Raw genomic sequence first — 21,703 nt, forward strand, 5'->3', positions numbered from 1 at the left:
CTATGACCATTTTCTATAGATCTTTTATAGAGTCCATACTTACCTTCTCTGCCATCTGCTCTTCTTGATGTAAAGAACAAAAATGCCATATCTAAGATTATTAAGGTGTGCAGTAAGATCATGGGTGTTCAGCAGAAAAACATAACTGAAATGTATGAAGTTCAGGTAATTAGGAAGGCTGAGTCCATCTTGGATAATTATACCCATCCCATACATAAGGAATTCCAGTCTCTACCCTCTGGTTCCCGTTTTAAATATCCACCAGCTCAGACCAATAGCTACAAACACTCCTTTATTCCCTCTGCTGTTCAGCTGGTAAACTCTACTAGGAAAAGCAGATAGCCATATGTTGGATGCATATAGGCTTATGCTCTCATTTATCCCCTGCACTGCACATATTCTTTTATCTCTTTTATCCACCTTACTTTTATATTTTTAAAATATTTTATGTTTCTTCTTTTATTTTTTTATTTGTGAAATGTGAACGTGTGTGAGAGAGAGGTGTAATACTACTGCACAAAAATTGCCCATACTGGGACAAATAAAAGCTATTGAACTGAACTGAAACTGGCTTAATAGGAACTAAATACACACACATATATATATATATATATATATAATTAAATCAGACTGCTTTGCACAATGGAAAAGCAGATGTGAAGGCAGTTCATTCAGGACTATGACATATGCTGTAAAGCAGCAATGCCCTTCCCAGATGATGTCATGACTTTATAATCTGAGCAAGAATGTGTTGCCTTGGTGTCAAAGCATCTTGGAAAGTTAAGGCACAAAGTACAGCACCACCAAAAGTGGATTTTTGATTAACCATGCAGGTCAAAGGATCATTTATCTAACCGTGACAACAGCAGTGTACTGGTTGCCACAACGAGCAATGACGGGAAGAAACCAGCTGTATGTTGGGAGGTTGTTTCATCGACAGTACAGTTTTAAAAGTAGGTGGCACCTAGAAACTCAATCATTCATCTGGTTAGGGGGAAATCCACAAACAGGAATCATGCCTTAGGCATTATTTTTCTTAATCTTTACAATCACCTAAATTTTATTGACTCTAAACTGAAGAAAATCATACACACCCAAACATAAATAATGCCGCAAGGCCAAAAAGCTTTGTTAGAAAAGTCTGATTTATTTATAAAACAGATATATTAAGATTTAGGATTGTCATTGTGCAAATAAAAGCAGAATGTTAGCCGGAAAATATTAATGAGTTCCATTCCAGTGTACAATTCTTATATTTACAAACATTTCAAATATTTAAGAAAATACAGTTCTCCCTTCTATTACAAAATAAAATCAAGATCATGAAACCTCACATAACAGCATCTAGTGCACTTAAACTTTACACTTACTGTCACCTTGCAGGATGAAATACAAAGCTGAAGACAGAGCTTGTGCTAAAACCTTAAATTTACTGAGTGCTTTGTTCTTTTGAAAACAACAACAACCACATATTTATATTTAGAAGTACTGGACACCTCAACCATGCCACAACACTTTAATGTTAAAATCAATCACCTTTTGGCATTTAGAGTTTACTGAGCTTTGATCAAATACAATATACTGTACATTGTACCTAAAACTATGCTGATCATATCTGCTTTGTAATGCAGTAATACCCCTTCCTGTCATGGCTACGCACACACACATTTTAAGACCATGCAGCTCTCCCAGCAGGAGAAAAACAAGTCAACTTAAAAAGAAGTAAATGAAAAAAATTGCCAGTCTTTTTCAATTAGTTTAATGTTTCTTTAAATCTTCCTTTCTAGGTTTTTCTTACAGTTCTGTCTCCTTTTCGTCATCCCCATCTGAGTCTATGTAATATTCATCATCTGTTGTTGTGTCAGAGCTGCTGTCTGAGGATTCATCGAAAGTGTCGAGGCTGGATACGTAGCCTATGGAGGGTCGAAGCGCTCTGGACGACTGGCTGTTTGCTTGGTGCACTGCGTCAGGTGAGCTGGTAAAGACGGGGGACGGAAGACTGGGAGCTTTGGACATGCGTCTGGTTACTGGTGAGAGGGGAGGGGTTGGAGGAGGGGTTGGTGGACCTTCTGTATCCCATGAAAAGTGACAGATGTTCATGCTGGGGCTGCGAGCAAGACCTGGCCTTGAGGGATTGCCCGTGCTAGACTGAGAAGGGGGAACTCCTGAGCTCCACTTTGCCAAGCACTGAGTCAAAGATCGAGGAAGGGATCTGGATCGCAACTTTCCAGCATCATAAGCGGAATATGACATGTGAGGTTCACAATTAGGCTGGGAATGAAATGGTCCCTCCTCATATGGAGTGGTGGTATCCTGACATAACTCCCTGCCATTACTGGCATAAGACAAAGCTCGCTGGGAAAGATCACCCACGCTCATGAACCTGGTTCCAGTAGAAATCCGTCCGGGCCGTGCAGGTCGACTGGACAGGACAGAGCTTACAGAAAAGGTTCTCCCTGGTTCAATGCCATACTTTAAATCTGCATAAGAAGATGGGACAGGTTCTTTATCCTTTCCTGGACTCGGAGTTGGTGGACCAGTAGATGCCCGGCTCCTTCTTGAACTTCCTAACCTGATTCCTTCTCCAGGCTGAAATGGAGATGAGGGTTCCCCGCGGCGAGGAGGCTTTGGGCTATAGAACACATTATCATCAAACACTTCTGCAGTGGATAATGGAGAAACAGGAGAGAGAGAAGAAAATGGAGAGAAGGGACTCCTAGGGCTGGGTGTAGACTTCTTGCACTGATTTGGATAAATAGTATTAGGACTGTGGCTCCCATCAATACTATCATTCGAGAAGGACAGCAACTGGCTTGTAGAAGTTTGCTGTGCCCTGTTGTCCAATGCTGCGTTCGACTGTTCATCTGGTCCATGGACTGTCAAATGCATTTTAGTTTGAGGTATAGCACAAGAACTTGGATCATCCCTTTTTTTTTCTTGAACAACACTTTCTGAACAAGTAGACAAATCTTTTCCTGCCTTTGTTTCTCCAACTGATGGTGCTTGCACAAGAGTGTATCTGTTGTCAGTCTTTCTTTTAGTATCCACCATTTTGACAGCTTTATGTTTTAGCAACGTCTCTTTCTCCTGTGTCTGGTCCTCCAGGGTTTTGGCACTGTCTGTGCTGACATCACTAATGTCGCTTGATCCACTGACAGAAGGTGTTAGGGAATTTCGCTTCCATTTCCATGGGAAGGGCAATTCATCCTCAGCCCGTCTCGGGTTGAATTTTTGTTTCAGTTTATTGATCATCTGGTCCACTTTGTTGTAATTTTTTACCCGCTCCGAGTCCGTCTTTGCTAAACTAGAGCTTGGTGAGCTGACACTTCTCTTTAAGCTAAATCGGCTTTTCATAGGAATCTGCTCATTATTAATCTCAACTGAATAAAACCTATTTTTAGCCTGCACACTCCCCTTTGTGGTTGTGTTATTGGTTTCATCAAGACTAGGTTCACTCTTTGTTGATCTACTTTCACTGCAGCTATTATTAGTGAGCATGCACGACTGTTCAACTCTTTCCGTACTCTGCACTGAGTGAGACTGTTGATCAAATTCTGTATTCACAGAAACCAAAGGGTTTGTGTTATGTTGAGAAGATGTAGGTGCGGTGTTCCTTGGTGTTTCTGTAGCTGTATCTGCTTTAGGTTTAATTCCATAAACTAGTGTTTCAGTTACATACGTTGAAGAAAAGCTGTGTTCCCCATCATCCTCATGAGACTGTGAGCTTACATGAAACCTGTTATCAAGAAGGTGTATTTGGTTATTTGGTTGTTCCTGGGTGTGGTTCTGAGGGTTATTAATTTTGACCCCATCGGTGTCTGAAACATTGGCTATTAAATTCTCTTGCTTGGGGCTTTCAATTTGGAGGGGCATAGAAAATGTCTGGACGGTTGACAAATGAGGTTTGCATGAGGAAACACACAACTCAGCATTTAATGAAGGCTGTGGAGATGATTGGGAAACAACAAACATCTGTGGTGAGGTCTTTAACTCTCCTTGTGTCTGCCTAGTAGACTTGAGCGAAGAGTAAGGTGGGGTGCTATAGCGATGTCTATAACCACTTAGAAAGTCAGAAGGTAGGGAAAGGGGAGAAGAGTAACGACGCTGAACTACACCAGACTCTACTGATAGCGTAGGCTCCTGCTTGGTTGTAATTGGGCCCTTTTTTCCTTGGTCAGAAATCATAGTATCACCAACTTTATGCTTGCTTTTGTCATGCTCACTGGTCTCTACCTCAACACAATCAGTTGAGAAGGAGCGAAAATTCCCACCTTTTCCCATTTCTGTTTTTAAGCTCCCTCGGTCAGAGGCATAAACAGGAGATCCACCCCCTTCTGCAATACCTGACTGTAGATATGAGAAGATAGGGGATCCTTGGGAGACTTTTGTGGGGGCTGGAGAGTTTGATTGGACCTGGACAGGATCTGGCTTGTCCACACTGACTGACTCTGAACACTTTACATCTACTGAGTCCTGCCATGTAACCCGCCTCTCTCTTTTACCTTTCTTTTTGGGATCTCTTTCTAAACTGTTGTAAACTATGCCTTTTAACTTGGGTGGAGAAGTTTCTGAGGTGGGACTAGGATTTACAGGGGTTGTAGGGGGAGTTAGAACTGAGGAAGCAGTGATAGAAACAGGAGATGTAATGGTGGAAGGGACAGGAGGGCTTAGGGTGGACAGACTATGCTGGGGGGTAGCAGAAGATGTGGTTGGACTGGCGGATATGGAGCTGGCTCTCATTTTGTTTGTGTTTTCAGTTGGACTAAGGCTGGTCGCAGGTTTAGAGAAGAAAGGTTTAGGAAGGAAGACGTAACCTCTTTTAAAGCCAAGAGGTGAGACATTAGATTTACTGGTAAATACAGATGTCTGTCCTGCAGAGGAGTAAATATTGGTGTTAGATGAAAACTGACCAGACTGGAAAGAAGATGTGTTTTTTGTGTTTGAGACGGAGGAGTGTTCAGATGTTGTTTGAGAAAGAGAAGGCTGACTTCTGGAAATGCTGGTATACTCATGATAATGAGGGAGTTTTGTTTTGTTTTGAGATGTACTAGCAAGTGTGGTTTTGGGTGGGGAACCATTGTATTTACCAAAGCTGTCTGCAGGTGGATTGGAGGTCATGGCAGGTTCATGTGCTATAAACAAAGTATTTCTTTCATCATTCTTGTCTGGAGCATTGGTGTGCCTTAGTTTCGTTTGTGCTGGAACTGTGCTAAGTTTAGAAGGCAACCAACAGTCAGGCATACTCTGAGGCTTTTGTGGTTCCCTTTTGTCTACATTTAAGCCATACTGTTGGGTGGCAGCCTGCTCTGATTCAGTTGATTGCGTCTTCAAAGAGAGATTCGTGTTAACTTTGCAAACTAACTCTTGTGTGTTTTTGTTATCGCTGTTATTCTGCGTATAACTAGCCAGCCTTTTGTTGTCTGTAGCACTTAGATAGTTTGTGTTTAGGTTGTCTTTTTTGTTGCCTATGTTGTTTTTCACACTGAGGGGAGAACTGCTTTCCTGAGAAACTTGTTTCCACCAGTGAGTTGATTTCATGTCTGTTCGCCTAGGAGGAGTGTATGTTTTTAAAGGTGCAGAGAGATCATAATGAAAGTATCTGGTTGTAGAAATTGGGTTCTTTTGGAGGGAGTTTGCAATATTTGCATTTTCAAAATCCTGGTGCCTCTCTAGGTTACTTTTACCCGGTGCTGCAGCTTCAGAAGATCTTAAACTAGTCTGGGTCATGTGTACTGGCTGAGACTGTTGGGTAAAGGGATTCTCTTTCATACTTCTGTTTGTTGGTGAAGTTAGAAATAAAAACTTATTCTCTCTGTGACTTGAACCTACTGGATTGACAACTGGCCCAGTTCTAACTGTCCTGCTAGAAAGAGTTGAGGGAGAGAGGAGAGTCTTTGATCTCTCCTGTCCATTGCTATTGTGAGAACTGCTCAGAGAGGTGGGCTTTACCTCAGGGACAACAGGAGCTTGACATGAATTTGTTTCATTGAGATTGATTCTTCTAGAAGACAGAAGAACAGTGCTAGTTGTTGGTTTTGAGCTAAGAGAAGATTGTCGTTCTTGGGGGTTCCTCGTTTCATTCAAGTTAAGAGAGAGGGGGGACGAGGGCATTGCAGAAGATGCTGAAGGGCTTAAAGCACCCGAATCAAAAGAAACAGTCTGAATAATGTCCTTTCTAGTAGTAAAATCCAAGCTTGAAGGATCACTTTTACTTGACCAGCCAACTGTATAACTCCTGGAGCTAAGAAACGGGACTCTCCTTGGAATGTTGCACCCATGTGTCAGTACATTCTTTATACCATGTTGGTCCACATGCCCCTGGACACTTTGTTGTTGATTTGGTAAAGTATTTGCTGCTTCTTGCAAATCCACCTGAGCTTCTGAATATCCAGATCCATCAAACCTTTTGGTCCGTCTTAGACGGCTACTCCACTGAGAAGCCAGAACTGTCACCATGGTGGAAGACAACATGGGTACAGGTTCATCAGAAAGGTTCCCAAAAGGAGAATAGTTTTTAAGGTTTGTCTCGTGCTTTATGTCTGTTCTAGTTCCAGTTAAAGATCCAAGGCAATGTTTTGGGTGTGTCTCACATAGAGGTCTACACAATCCATTGTGTTCACATGCTCCAGTGATGTCTTTAGAAAGAATGTGAGTTCTGCTTGGGTTCCTGGTAAGTCCTAGATCATGGTTAAAAGCTCTGAGTTCTTCTGGCTTCTTGGGGGATAATGGGACAGTCTCCGAAGATGGACACAAGCTGGTTTCTTCTATAGGGGAGGATGAGGATTTCCCATTAACCTGTCAAGATACAGAAAAATTATTGCCATTGCCTGAATATAGCTGCAATATGTTTCTTTTTACAAATTATATACTGTGTAGTTTGCCTTTTTAAACGCAGTGGGGAGCATAAACACTCCTTAAACTTTTCACATTTTTGCCACATTACAACCATTAATTTTATTATAAAGCTAAGATGCTAGACCGTTTAGCAAGCTTTTGCATTCAGCAAGTTAAGTCATTACTTTACAGGCCTAACAATAAACCAGCTTTCAAGATCTAAATATTTTAATCTAATAAGACCTTTTTCTTTGCAGAGTAACCAAAGCCCAACCAGAATGAATGCAGAGCATCTGTAAAAAAGAATACATATTCGAGTCTTGTCAAAGATTTTCAACAAGATTTAGATCTGGTCTTTAATCATTTCCTTATATAACATCATCATGCTTTGAATCAATTAATTCTCTTTTAGCTCTGGCTGTATGCTTGGAACCCCTGTACAACTGGATGATTTCCATGCACCAATTTCAAGTCTTATGCAACCCCTTAAAGGACTTTTCAAGTTTTGTAATTTATAGAAAAGACAACCTTCATCAAATTAACTCCCCATTTTTCATAGCATGATGCTCCCACCATTACGCCTCATTGTGAGCAGATTGAGATACAGGGTTAGTTTCAGCATTACATAGTTTGCTATGTATGTTTAATGTTTAATTTTGTTTTGACCCAGAGTTACGTGACAATATCCAATATAATAAATAACATATCCAGTGTTAAACATCTCTGTTATGTGATTTTTTTCAGTTCTCCACTCTTCTTTTTGTTGAAGAATGTTTGCTAAAGGTGACTTATGAAGGCAGATTATTTATATCAGAATATAAATGAGGATGTAAGATGAAGTAATTAGGATTTTTTTTATTGGTGAAAATGTCTTTAAGATGTGTAACGTTTTTCTTTAACTCTTAAGTTATGTGCCACTTTACATAGGTCTGTTGCATAAAATACAATAAAGTTTGTGGTTGTAATGTGACATGTTAAAAATATTTCAGTGAAATTACACTTTTGCAAGGTAGTTTATATTTAACTACAGTTATGATAGATCAATGTTTCAGAACGGCCTAGTTGTTTTCATAAGTCAACTTACTCTTATCTTATCTTACCAATGCAAATTCCTAAACAGTAATAGAGAAATCTCTCAGGCTTTTACAGCAGGAAACATGCTATCAGAATTTTAAATATCACGCTGACATGAGCAGGAGGTTTTCTAAAGTTTTGTTCCCATGAGATCGCTATTTAAGAGTTTGAAGCTCAGACAAACAGGTTATTGTGAAAGGCATGAGAGAGTTCCAAAGACAAGAAAGCACAAACACACCCTGTCTCTCTTCTAACTGTTAAAATAATCATCAATCTAAAATGTTTTTAAGTGTCACTCAAAGATCCCAACAAAGCACACAGTCACCTGATTTTAAAGAACCGAAAGCATTGAAGTCACTCCATGATTAGAGTGGGAACATTACGAATAATGTGGAAATATAATCTGTAATTGGTTGTGATGAAATATACTTTACCTGCAAGGTGCTGTGCTTGTTCTCAGCTGGCTGTGGGTCAAACAAACTGAAAACCAGAAAGACACAGAAGAAATAATTGATTAAATACTTACTCTATCTAATTATTAAAAAAAGAGAGAAAAAAGTATTTTTTTTGTTTTTCTTAACAACAGCAAGCAAATCTGCACAACTGTTAGAACAATAATTAAATGCTGCTAGACACACCCAGCGGTTCCCTTGTCTACTGTAATGTTTTTAACCACAACATTAGATGCATAACATGTCCAACAATTTTGAAGAAAATGTTGATCAACAGGATCGCCGGCATTCCTCGCCTCGTTCGTTCTACTCTAAACAGCTTTCCCAGAGTCAGATGAACTCCGGCTTTGTACAGAATGCACACTCAGCCGAGCACTTTCAAAGCTTTTAATATAAGGCGGGACACAAGTATAACAACAATAACACACACACACCCTGTATTAGAGATGTCTATATAAGGGAATAACAGTCTAATGTGATTTAGGGTGGACAGAAGACAAAAAAGAGAAGAGGGTAAAAGTGAAGGTAGAACACAGTACCTAAGCTGAAAAGCTAATCGCAGTTATATTTACCTCCTAGTGTCGTAGTCAAGACCACACCAACTGAGACCAAGGAGTGCAGAGACAAGACCAAGACCATATAGGGTTTTAGCCTTGTCTTGGTCTCGGTACTTCTTGGTCTTGACTACAACACTCTCCTCACACTGTGACGAGCAAATGTACAGAGCTCCACATATGATGCATTTTAAATAAAACTTTGTCCCTATGCCTGTCCTCCTTGTGTCCCAGTGATCTGGGGGACCTTTGAATATTTGGGGCTTGTGTCGCCTCTTCTTCTATCCAGGGCCCTGTAGTGTGAGTCTGGGGCCGCCCACACCTGCTATTAAGAATACTTTCCCTTTAAAGAAGCTTTGTAAATCATTTATACACGAGCAAGCCCATGCATACATACCACAAGAGTTTGTTTCCATGTGTTGACGGATACTTAATAATACTAAATACCAAGCTGCAGCAACAGAAGTATACCACCCTGAATAATATTGATTTATCACCATAGGACTTGCCTTCAACACACATAGATGTCTAAGGGACTCCCGCTGCTCTCTGAGCTTTTCTTTTTGTTTACTATGTCTAGTTTTTGCTATTGTTAAGTTCCCTGTTTTCTTTACCTATGTGGAGCAGACTTCTAAGGGTTACTGTATATCTGTTGTCTCTTTTTATGCACTCTTTCCTCTTACCTCCTTTTCCATCTCTGTAGTATACGGTTTTACTCACTAAATAATGTTCAGTATAGTTCATATATAAGTATCAAGTGGAACCTTATGGCAACATTCATAATGGTCTGCTTGTGAAAGCAAAGTTGTTGAACTATCAGCTAGCTCTGGGACATCTATTCCCAGAGCTATATTGGCAAAACAGGAAACACAAAAAAAAAAAACTATGACTAGTATGATTTATAGTCATGCATCTGAAAAATGAAAGTGTGTATAGAGTCCACGGCATCATCAAAGAGTATCTTTCAGTGGAATACAGCTTAGGGATCTGAGCTATTTGACAAATGAAATCTAAGAATGTAGAGTTAGATTTCCAGAAAGATGCCTCAAAGTTGATTTATCGATTGATTAATTGACTTTAATGATCTCACAGTGGAGAAACGTACTCCTCACATCAGCTCAAATTGTCAAAAAGAGAAGAAGAAGGTGCCAAAAGAAGAAAAAGGTGCATGGGATATGTACAGTATATACAGTGCGTCCACATATGAAAGCTTTAAAGTGGTCGGGAAGCGGCTGTTCCAACCGTTGCATTACCGAATTCTCCCAAGTGGTGCCCGATTTTACACGAGTGAATAAAGTGAATGTGATTAGTCGTTTAGCAAGGGTGCGGGATTGTTGTGGTGAAAGGTTGGCAAGCAAGTTTGGTAGTGGCCGGTGTCTTTGAACCATCTTGCTAACCAGTTAGCAACTTAATGCTAGTAGGTTCCCAATGGGAAATTAAATTTAACACCAAGTAGCACTTAGCAAAGACACTGTCAAGGAACACTACGGACAGCGGAAACAGGCAAGAGGAGGAGAGTTTTGTGTCGGAGGTCGTGGACGAGTCTCCTCCGTCAAACATTTTTTATTTAGAGGAAGAAACCGGGAACAAAGTTGTTGTGGAAGAGGACGCCAGGGCGGCAGAAGCTTGGTTTGCTGTAGAAGGCTTACAGCCGTACATGTTTGAGCCCTTGCCTCGCAACGCTGCCAGTTCACAGACGTCCATCCCTGTGAACACTGGGACGTAAACTCAATGGGAAAGTAAACGATTCTTATTTATTATTTCAGTAGTTGCGTATATTAGCGGCGACATGTGAATAAAATGATATGACTGAAAACATTTGATTGACAGATGACTGTTGATATATGATTGGTTGAATTTAGGTGTACAAGCTGACGTATAATTAAATAGCCTGAATAAAATAAGGGGAAGAAAACTGATTTTAAGTGAGAATTTTTTTTAATAGAAATTTTTTAAACTTTTGGGACAATATGGTCTGATAAAGAGTACATTTATATGTTTAAGCCACAAGGATTTGAAAGTTAAATATGATTTCTCTACGACTTTAAGAGTTTTACCATGATATTTTTGAAAATCATAATAACAAAATAGCCCACTCCAGTGATTAGTATTAACTTTTAAGACTCTCAGTGACCTTCCAGGTGCTCACTGGCAGCAGGTAATTCATCACAGATTAGGGGGAGAAAACAAGGTTTAAAGTTACTGTTTGACTAAATGATAGAAAACATGTGATTTAAATGGCTCAATGAACCTTTATTGGCAGATATTGTAAAACAAAACATTCCATACCTGGGATGTTGACCCGCTGATGGCTCTGAAGTCTTCTCCGGTCTCTGCTTTGGTCCGGAGAGTCTAAGAAAGACGCTGGTGACGAAGATGGAATCAGCAGAGCTTTCAATCTGGACCTCAGAATGACCCCAATAATAATGAGCCTTGTCCTTCCTGAGGCTGTCAGCTGCTAACGTCAGTACTGCAAAAGATTTAGAGTTGAACGGTGAAGTCCAGCTCATGTTTTTTTGTCTTTTCATGGCATTGTGTGTCAGATCCAAACATTACCTTCGTCAAGCTCTTCCTGACTGAATGCTGCTGGGTGCTGATCAGCTGATGTTTCACTGCAATTCTGGTTCTCTTGACTGAATCGGCCCACAAAGGTTTTATCCCGGTGTTCACTAATGAGATATAAAGAGAAAACAAAACATTAATCAGAGTGCTCTATTATTACTGAGGATTTTCCAAAGCAAAGATTAAAAGCCTCCGCAGGTTCCTTTCAGTTAGATGTGGTTTTTCTACCTCTAGTTTATCTGATCCACCAACTGGTTTTGCCTGATTATTTTCCTTGGAACATTGTTCACGCTCAGCGCTGAAGGAATCTAGCAGCCTTGAAGGCTACATAAATAATAAACATGATGATTGTTTAACAGAAAGTGTATTTTTTTCCTTTCATTTCTTATTTTAAATAAAGCTACACTACTGGTTCATCATAAAATAATGAACTAATTAATCTATTTTCCGTAGCGCAGATTTGAAATAAATAAAACCATGTTACGGTGTTAAAGCCTCTGCTGTCATAAGCAGGAAAAGCTGCCAACAGGTTGTTTAAGAGACACAAACTGTCCCACCTCTACAGGAGGGCAAAGCAAGAAGCTGACTGCCTCTACAAATGGAAAGTTAATTAGAAGGTAAAAGTGTGGAATAAAAAGACAAATATATGCAATAAAGATAACCTCAGCCCTGAAATTATTGTGAAGCAAAGTCCATTAAGGAAGTAGGAGCAAATTCCTGCACTATGGACTGCCTCATCATTTTAGAGACATCTATAGGAGATGGTTTACAAATGTGACATTCCTGGTGTGAAGCCACCTCATGCTTCCGTATAAAGAACATCTTTGTATAGTTTTATTAAAAATAATATATTCTTAGAAACTGTTTCCATATTTTTTTTAGTTGTAAGATAAATGCTTAAAATATCTACCTCTAGATGTAGTCCACACTGAGTCTAAAGTTTTATCGGCTAAAGCTTACACAGCAATAATGCCATTAATAAGCAATGGAATTTCAAGGGTAGATAAAATCAGCAATAATCTGATATAAACAAGCAATAAAAACAAGATATGCTGCTAATTTGATATTTAAGATGATGAAAGAAAGGGTACACTGGTTCAACAGATGGGGAAAAAACAGAGAAGAGTTTTAATGTTCTCTAACATGGCTCGAAAAAAAATAATACCCAACTCTAATTGCCTTTATCTGTTTTATATGAGATTTTAAATCAGTATCGATTGTTTATATTGTGACACTTTTACTGTCTTCATGGCTTTTTATGTCCATTTTGTCTTACTGTAATGTGAATTTCCCAGAAGTGGGATCAATAAAGTGTTCCTTTATCACCATGACCATCAACTGCACAATATTAGCAAAACCTGCAAAATGCGACAAAGATGGTAAATGTTGCAATACTAATAATGTATGTAAAAGTATTTTTTGTTTTGGGTTCATTGTAAACATAGAACCCAGAAATGTAATCCTCTATCCAGCTGGAAATAAAAGTTGATCTTATTATTTCCACAATTCAGTCAAATGTGTCAAGAATGTGTTGAAAAGAAGTAATAAAACCAAATCAAAGAGTCTCTCCTTTTGCATATGTAATAAGTCGTTGTGACAAGCACCCTGTGTACCACTGTGTCTTAAATTGAAGCAAAATGAAAAGAAAATTAGCTGAATTGTATAATTGTGTTTCCATCTGAAGGAGTTTTATTGAAACAATTAAGTTAAAATAAAAGCAAATGTAAAAAATATGCAACTAGAATTAAACTTCAGCATCGGTCAATCGGACGATTTTCCCTGTGATCGGCCACGACCAGCAACCAGCCGGTCCTTATGAGGAGCACCAATTTTAAGCATTGTATTATTGAGTAATTTATTTCTGTTGCCAGAGAATAGGACAGTATTACTTTGGAGAAGCATGCCATGGTGAGTGAGCAGCAAGAGGCTAGCTTCTAGAGGGTGAAAATGACAGCAGGGGAGTGTTTGAGGCAGACAGAGCGGCAGAGCAGTGAGAGAAAGATGCTGCTGTTCAATGTCTCCGCTTGATGTAGGACCACGAAACAGTCCTTCTAGTACTAAATTCAAACTGCTTTTTTAAGAACAACCTAAAAACCTCTAAAGAGCATTCCCGCATCATCCTCTGCCAACATTATCTTTTCTAGCTTCCATTTTAGTTAAAAAACGCTTGCTTTTGCTGTGTCGTTCACTAAAACAATGGTCAATTCATGATATAATTTTGATGTTTGATGCTATGATCGGTGCCTGTCTCACAAAACCCTGACTGAATAGAATTATCAATAATCAATTATGTTATCAGACAAGAATTGTAAACAAACACAGTCAGTTAAATCAACCCAAAAACAGTTCAAGCAGGCCTGGAGTCTTTCTCACATAGTATAAGTTTTTTGAAAATGGAGTTTCTCTAGTTTCATATGAGTTTCTCTCATATGAATGCAGAAATGAGCAAACGTCCCGTGTAGCGTTTCTTTCACTGAGTCCACGTCTGTATGTGTCGCCACGTTTGTCTGGGTTGTTCTAAAACCATAAATAATTATGCAACTTTTTATATATTTAGTCAAACTCTTGAGAGGCTGTGGCCGCGTCAGGATGCTTACTCACATCCTGTGGGACTAGGTTTGAAAACTAAGGCTTTGTTTGTTTCGCACAATAATCCAAGCTAATCAAAACAATGTACTGGACAATTCAAAAAGTAAAATGGAAGCTTATATGTATTTGCTTTTAAAAAACTCCCTTTATGTTTCACAGTAGCTCTTAATTACTTCTAATCTAAAGTACTGGATCAGAATATTTGCTCTCAGTAATAGGTCCATCTAATTAAATTAAATGCAAATTTTAAAAATACATTATTAATCCCAAATGGAAGGTAAACTTTATTATTATTAATAATAATAATAACAGGTATATCATTTGTTTTGAAACCCTTTTGTATGGACCTTTCGGTTTTGTACGATTATGCACTGAACAAATGCAGTGTTTTAAACTTTTGCACATGCAGAGGATTTATGAGCCGGTCTAAACTGCACAAGATTTAAAATTCAACATGTGAATTCAAGTGACCAGACAATGATGGAGCACTGGAAACAAACCAAAGCTTAAGCACCTCCTCCACAATAATTAAAGGCTAAAGTTTGGAAACGTTATGTTTTCTCTGTCAGCTGCAGTGATGAAGATGGAAACAAGCAGACAGCTACTGCTACACAACTGGAAAATATACAGAAGATAACAAACAAGGACTGCAGCCCCTCTGCGTCATGGTTTTGGTTCTGTTTAAGTTTTATCTTTTAGTTTTTATTGGTTTTATTTCTATTTTGTGTTATTCTAGTTATTATTTTTTTTTTGCATTTGAGTTCTTAAGCTTTTCCTGTTTTCCCTCTGTTCACACCTGCTCCCAATCGGCTGATTAGCCTGGTCTTTGTTTCTGTCTCCCATATATACACCTTCTGCTCAGTCACTGTTGCTGCTGTGTCGTCATTTCTTTGCTCATTGTTGTGAGTATTCCTGGTTCTCAGTTTTTTTGTGTATTTATGTTTTATGATATTTACTTCTGTTACCCTTTTTGTTTATTAAATCTGCAAGTAACCACCTCCTGCTTCATTCTCTGCATTTGGGTCCTCTCAAACCCCCACCCAACAAGACACTTTGGCTACGTTCACACAACAGGCCTTAATGCTCAATTCCGATTTTTTTTGTGTGAAATCCGATATTTTTTGCGTTGCCATTCATATTTCCAAATATATGCGACTTGTATGTAAGCTCCTGTGTGAACTGCAGTCAGACAATGCAAGTGTCCCACATGTGCAGTAGAGGACGCAATGACGTCACAGGCCAGCGTGCTCTGTGTTTATGGAAATAAACATGGATGGTAGTGCCGGCGCGCATCTAGCGATCTTTTCCAACCATAAAAACTCAATCTTTTCAATATGGTTAAACATAAATACTGCTCTCCGCATCATCATCTGCCATGGTTGTTGTTTTTCTTGCCGCTTCTGCGTAGCAAGACGCATAATAGTTACCTTTGTCGTGTATAAATTGCGTTCAGGTCGGATGAATGCGACCTGGCCGTTCAGACACAGGTTGCATTTTAAAAGATCAGATTCGTATCGGATTCAGGAACACATAGCCAAGTGGCCTGGGTTGGATTAGAAAAAATCGGATCTGCGTTGTTCAGACAGCCATGAAAAGATCAGATCCAGGTGGCATATGGGCCAAAAATTTGGATTTGGGTCACTTCATGCTGCGATGTGAACGTAGCCTTAGAAGTCCAATTATTATTAGAATTGATAATCATAGATATGTGAAAAAGCAGCTTGTTTAGTTCTGCTGGTTAAGGCTAAAAAAAACAAAACAAAACAAACTACTATCACAAACATTACGAATAAAATAGTTGAGAAACCCTGTCTGCAGACATACTTTAATATAAGCCAAGAAAGAAAAGTATCCTATGATGTGGGGATATTTTAATAATATGACAAGAAAATATATAGCAACATGTTTTCTGTTGGCAGCAAAATAATTTTGGGAGTGTTGCATGAGAAAAATTATACCGCCGATGAGCTCTGGGGCTTCCGTACAATTTAGAAAAACAAACCGTATAAACACAGCAGGGCTAAAACAATGAATCGGATTAATCAAGATTAATTGGTTATTGAAATATTCATTAACTATTTTTCTAGTCGATTAATTGTTGAAAAGAGTTCTAAAACAGGCTTTTAGCTAGCATTGGTACAGGCATACATTGTACAGCCTTTACTGAAAAAACGACAAATTGTATACCGGGTTTTTCTCCTGTATTTGTACAATATAAAAAAATTAAAAATGCAAGAAATAGCATTTCAGAGAGTCTAAATTTCAAAATTTTCCAGGGGAAGGTTTAGCTTCACTTTGTTTAATTTCTGTGCAAAATCTTTAAGAAACCTTTTCCCATCCGATTTATAATTGATTAATAAAAAAAAGAATTGACGGATTAATCACTTTGCAAAATAGTTAGTTGCAGCCCTAAAACACACATTGCTGGATTTTAGAAAGCTGGATAACAGGAAGGCCACATGACTTCCATACGTTTAGGGTGAAAGATAACTGAAATTGTTGCTTGTTTATCCTGTTTACGGTAGAAGTAAAATGTCCAAATAAAATAAAAATATATTTCCTGTACTGATGAAATGCAATCTCATTTGTGTTGGTTTATCACCGGAGCCTAAAAAATAAAATCAGAAGAAAAAATCCCGACTCTCTCATCAATCATTAACGCTCCGCATGTCTCTGCAGTCATAATGTCTGCAGGATGGGACCAGTCTGAAGAAAAGGCCAAAGGTAAACAGCCACACTTCTCGCTGAAACTATGAAACCAATTAGAGCTTATGTAACAGCCAAACCGTTTCTCCTTCACCCTCAAAATCCGAGCGGAGTCGCCCACTCACACAGTCACTGAAAATTTGCAAATGCGTAACAACGGCTGCAACCCGCAGCTGCTGTGCCAAACTTGGCCCCTGCAGTGACAGTGCAGCAGAGGTCAGCGCTCCTCTGCATGTGCATCAACTCTCTGCAACCTCTCCTGATCAAACATTAGAATCAGGACATTATCACTCCCTTCTTATTAATAGACATGCCTAAAATGCAGCATTATGAAGTATACCTGTGCCTTATTTTCTATGTTCCTAACAAAGCAGAATCACACCCTTGCCCTCAGGGGTGACTTACTGGCATCAAACAAGAATAATCTGCACTAAAGCCTGCTGGAACAAGAGATAAGAGCAAGGAACAGACAGGGAAGTGAGGAAGGAGGGTGAGGGCCTTGGATAGCACACCTTTGGTGCATTTTTTAAGCCCTATTCTCCTTCAGGCATCTGAAGAAATGTCACTTGGCAAAGATACTAATGCTTGTAAACCTGAGGGGGGGCTCCATGGGGGAAAAAAAAACCACTCTGGGATTGTGGAACAGGATGCCATTTATACAAATTAATCAGTACCGTGTCCTTTATAAGAGAATGACTCCACCCGAATAATTCAAAGGTCACTAAAGATTGTCAAGTTTGCTTGTCAGGCATCTTGCAAATATGTAAGGCGGGGCAGGTAATTATTAGCGCTGTCCTGGGACTACAGTCCCCTTAAGCGAGACACCTTTCTGTCCTAATTGGTCCTCTGGGTGGTGGAACTACATGAGCACACAACGGGTGTGTTCACTTTCTCTGGCATGAGAGCTTAATTGCTTTATCTCTCTAATTAATCCTGCATCGTCAGAGCATTAAGATACCTCAGTGCAACAAACGTGCCTAAAGCGTGCATGTGAGATCAAAGCTGCACAAGTATCAGGAGGTTTAGAGACTCCCAGATGAAATGGTGATGAGATAAAGGGCCCCGATGCTCATCAGCCATTCTTTGTGAATGGTCTCCATTATGCCATTTTTCTGACCTTTTCTTACTGCCGTGGAGACTAAATGGGCCAATGGGGGTTCCAAGTCCCAGCAGTGGTGGGCTGTTAAGGCCAGACCAGCATAATTAGCTCAAACAGAGGCTGTATAGAAATGTGTTTGTTGTTTCATCAGCGACTAAAGCTGATGTGGTTTAATGGGGAGAGATTCAAGTTTTTCTTTCTGTATGTGAGGCACTTATAGGTTTATTCTGCTTTGATCTCTATCAGCATCAGAATCCCACATCGACGTATTTAGATGAGAAACTTTATAGCTGGAGTCCTTTTTTCACACACATCTTCTGTGTCCTACTGTTCTCTTGCCTTTCACAGTTTGTAAGACGAATGGGTCTATGTGTCAAAATGATGCCCCGAGGAAACAGGAAGTCATTTATTTTTTCCTTTTTTTGACAATTATGAATTAAAAACCTCAAACATATATTTTAAAAACTTTATTAAAGACACTAATATTTTCTACAATTTAATTATTTCAGAATAAGGATCATTTTCCTGATCATAGCTGTCTCAGATCAGGAATCTTGACCTGGAAACACCTGCTGCACCACTGATCAGGATTTCACCAGGAAGACTATTTGTAAATGGATCATTGAGCAACATGTCAGTGTTTTTCTAAAAAATAACAGCTGTATTGTTTGGACTTCTCAAGTTTTTGTTTGCAAATTCCACAGTTTTCCATACATTTTGTATTTTTTTGGGGGGGAGGTGTAAAATTTTTTATGATCTCATTTTACTTGAAAAAATTCCATGCTAAACACTCTGTTTGCCACGAGAGTTTCTTTATTAGTCCTGCATAGAACACAGAAATTGTTTAGATCTTTTCTTTAAAGATGCAATCAATAAACTCTTCATTTGTTAAATTTCAACTTGGCATCATAACGACCACCAGATCAGACAGAAACACTGTTTAAAAACCCTGATCCAATGAGGCCTTTTCCACTAAATGACTCAGAATCCTGAATACTGACCACTAAAATCCTATAATGAAGATTCAAACAGTGAAATGGAAAAATGCAGATTTTTTTTCATTTTTAGAAATCTAATCAAGTTTGGAAATACAGCTTCTTAATAACAAATACTTTTAATTCATACTTTGCTAAAAAATAGAACCAAAATAAATTCACAAATTTCCCAAGAAAATTTGGAAACCAGCTATATGTCATATTTAACTATTTATTGATGCATAAATAATAATAATAATAATAAAACATTGTTCTATTCTATTAAATAGAGCACAGACATTGCTGCTGTCTTCATTTATGTCTTAAATTATTATAATTTTTATAGAGACCTTGAAGAATGTTGCTTTTTTTAAAACTAAAGGATTTTCCTAATTTTGACTCAAACCTGTGGTTTCAGACACTAGAGAAGAAAAACACCTAAAGCCATTAGTGACATTTAACCTGCTGTTTATAACAGAGGAAAACAAACTTTCACCGTTGTTTGACAGCTGATAAGCAAAGAGCCAGTTATCATGACAAGCATCTGAAGCTCTCTTTGTTGAGATGGTCTGTAAGCGGATGAGTAACTGAGAGGCTTATTTTGGCTGCACCATTATGTGCCTAAAAGATGTTGCTGTTTTCCTCCTTTTTTCCTCCATGAGGTCAGCTTCTCTGTGGGTGTGTATGCAAGCTGCCAGTTATGGCTTACATAACTGCGAGGACTCGGCCTGAACTTAAAGTGTGGGCGTGTGCGCGCTCGGCTCTGACGAGCATATGCAGTGGCTCAACTCCTGCAAATGATTTACTCCTTAAAATCCCGCTTAATATCCTGCCAAATGAGTCTCCACTTAATGGTTTAGTGATACATTTGCACAGGTGTCAACAAAGAAGGGGACCAGGACAAAGTGAGACTTGTTCTGCTGCTGCCACACCTTCCCTGCAAGTTAGATGTATAGAAAGACTGTTTGTTTTGCAGACTTTAGGCTGGTATACATTATATGTCGGCTTAGCAGGAGTTAGGAGGAGAATAAGATACATTTGAGCTTCAACGTGCACAGACAGTAATTGTGCATATATAGATTGTTGAAGTGCAGAGCTTGGTGAACATGTACCAGCTCGTCAGGTAAAGCACGAACAACTATGCCCTGAAGTAGCACAACCCGATGCTGCTGCTTCATGCTTCCAGTCAAACCGATGCATGGATGCATGCAGCCACACTGGAGTATGGGTATGTTAAAGTGCCAAAATTCAATAAATAGATTAAAGATTACTTAAAAGTGTCAATGTTAAAGTAAAAGTAGAAATAAATACCTGAATATATGATCCAATATGTCATGACATAAACATGAAGAGAAAAATTAAGTCCCCATCAATCACAAAAATCAGACATTTAGATTATTTAGATTATATCTATGAACTCTGTGTGGGATGTTTTTAATGTATCTAATCTGTCAGTTTTTTTTTAAATCAATGTCTCTGTAGCAGTCAAAGTAACTCATTAAAAATCAAATTATTGCAAAGTTTTAGGATGTTGAAGTGCGCTTGCAGAAGGGAGCAAAAGTTTCAGTTATTTTCAAGTGTTTATGAACAAAGGAAACATGAATTTATTGAATAAATTCTATAATAACAGAATAGTACGGAAGAGGATTAGGGCCGCAAAAAAAAAATAAAATAAAAAAAAGTTAACTGGATTTTACATTTTATTTCAGTATTAGAAAAAAAATCTGAATTCTGAGTTTAATCTCAAAATTCTGAATGAATTCTGATAAAGCTAGAATTCTGAGAAAAAAAGCCAGAATTGTGAGATTAAAGTGAGAATTCTGAGATTAAAGTGAGAATTCTGAGATTAAAGCCAGAATTCTGAGATTAAAGTCAGAATTCTGGAATAATCAGAATTCAGAATAATACTGAAATAAAATTAAAAAACTTTTTTAAAACTTTTTTTTATTTTTCCAGTGGCCCTAATCCTCTTCCATAGAACAGCACTAAACGAAACTATACCTAATCTAAAATGGACCAGAACGCTAAGAAAACAACACAGCACGACAAAAAAATAAATTAAATAAAAATAAACAAACATGGAATTTAAATAATGACTTTCATCTAAACGCGAAATTTACATACAAAGCAATTGTTATCCAAATTTACACGTTGTTTTCCCTGAGGAATCATTGTTTCTGCGTAAAAACCCTCTGGACAACATCCAAGATGATATATAACTTATAAGAAGTAAGCTTGAAGAAATATTCTAACGCCGAATTCATCTAAAGGAAAAACTCAATCAGTCAAAGTTAATTTTTTTATATTACAGTTTATATTTCTACCTGATATCCCGTAAGGTTTTAAATCCGCTGTTTTCGTAACAGGATTCGCTTACGCTCGTCTACCATCACCGCAAAGCCGTCTAGAATCGCTACTAAAAGCCGCGCAGCTTTAAGAAGTGCTAAGGATCGTGTGTAAAACGAATAAAAAGCCAAAGCATCACAGAGTTATAACACAGAATCTGGTAAAAGTGAGTTTTAAGTGGTTTCCAGCTACCTTGCAGCTGTAGTCCATGCAGATCCCGCTGTGGCGCACTGAGCCTTCGCAGCCTCTCCTCCTCCTGCTCCTCCTCCTCCAACTCTAAGCTCCTGCTCTGCTGCGTCACTTGTTGACATCCTATTTTAACCGGTTCAAGAAGACCTCAGCATTCTCACTGGGAGTGCACAGAATCTTAAAAATGCACAACGGAATTCGCTGGGAACTTACTGAGAAATACGAAGGCCAACTAGACGCAGCGTCAGGTTAAAGTTCAACATTAGTGGAAAGGGACAGGTGAGCGCAGGGGAGACACTTGCTGGGACAGATAGCCGGAAAAGG

At 38.7% G+C, this 21,703-nt stretch overlaps 1 protein-coding gene across 1 annotated transcript; it reads right to left on the reverse strand.

The window, feature by feature from the left end:
* Window positions 1–1,126: 1,126 nt before the first annotated feature.
* On the reverse strand, window positions 1,127–21,520 carry zmp:0000000991 (mucin-5AC). Its single transcript, XM_038275608.1, has 5 exons — window positions 21,383–21,520; window positions 11,471–11,583; window positions 11,204–11,384; window positions 8,343–8,388; window positions 1,127–6,795 (listed from the first exon to the last, which is right to left on the reverse strand). The coding sequence occupies exons 1-5, from the start codon at window positions 21,499–21,501 to the stop codon at window positions 1,795–1,797; spliced, it is 5,460 nt and encodes a 1,819-aa protein (XP_038131536.1). The 5' UTR covers window positions 21,502–21,520; the 3' UTR covers window positions 1,127–1,794.
* Window positions 21,521–21,703: the final 183 nt, after the last annotated feature.

This window comes from Cyprinodon tularosa, unplaced genomic scaffold (genome assembly GCF_016077235.1).
Source record: "Cyprinodon tularosa strain WSP-4 unplaced genomic scaffold, ASM1607723v1 ctg97, whole genome shotgun sequence".
Taxonomy (NCBI): Eukaryota; Metazoa; Chordata; class Actinopteri; order Cyprinodontiformes; family Cyprinodontidae; genus Cyprinodon; species Cyprinodon tularosa.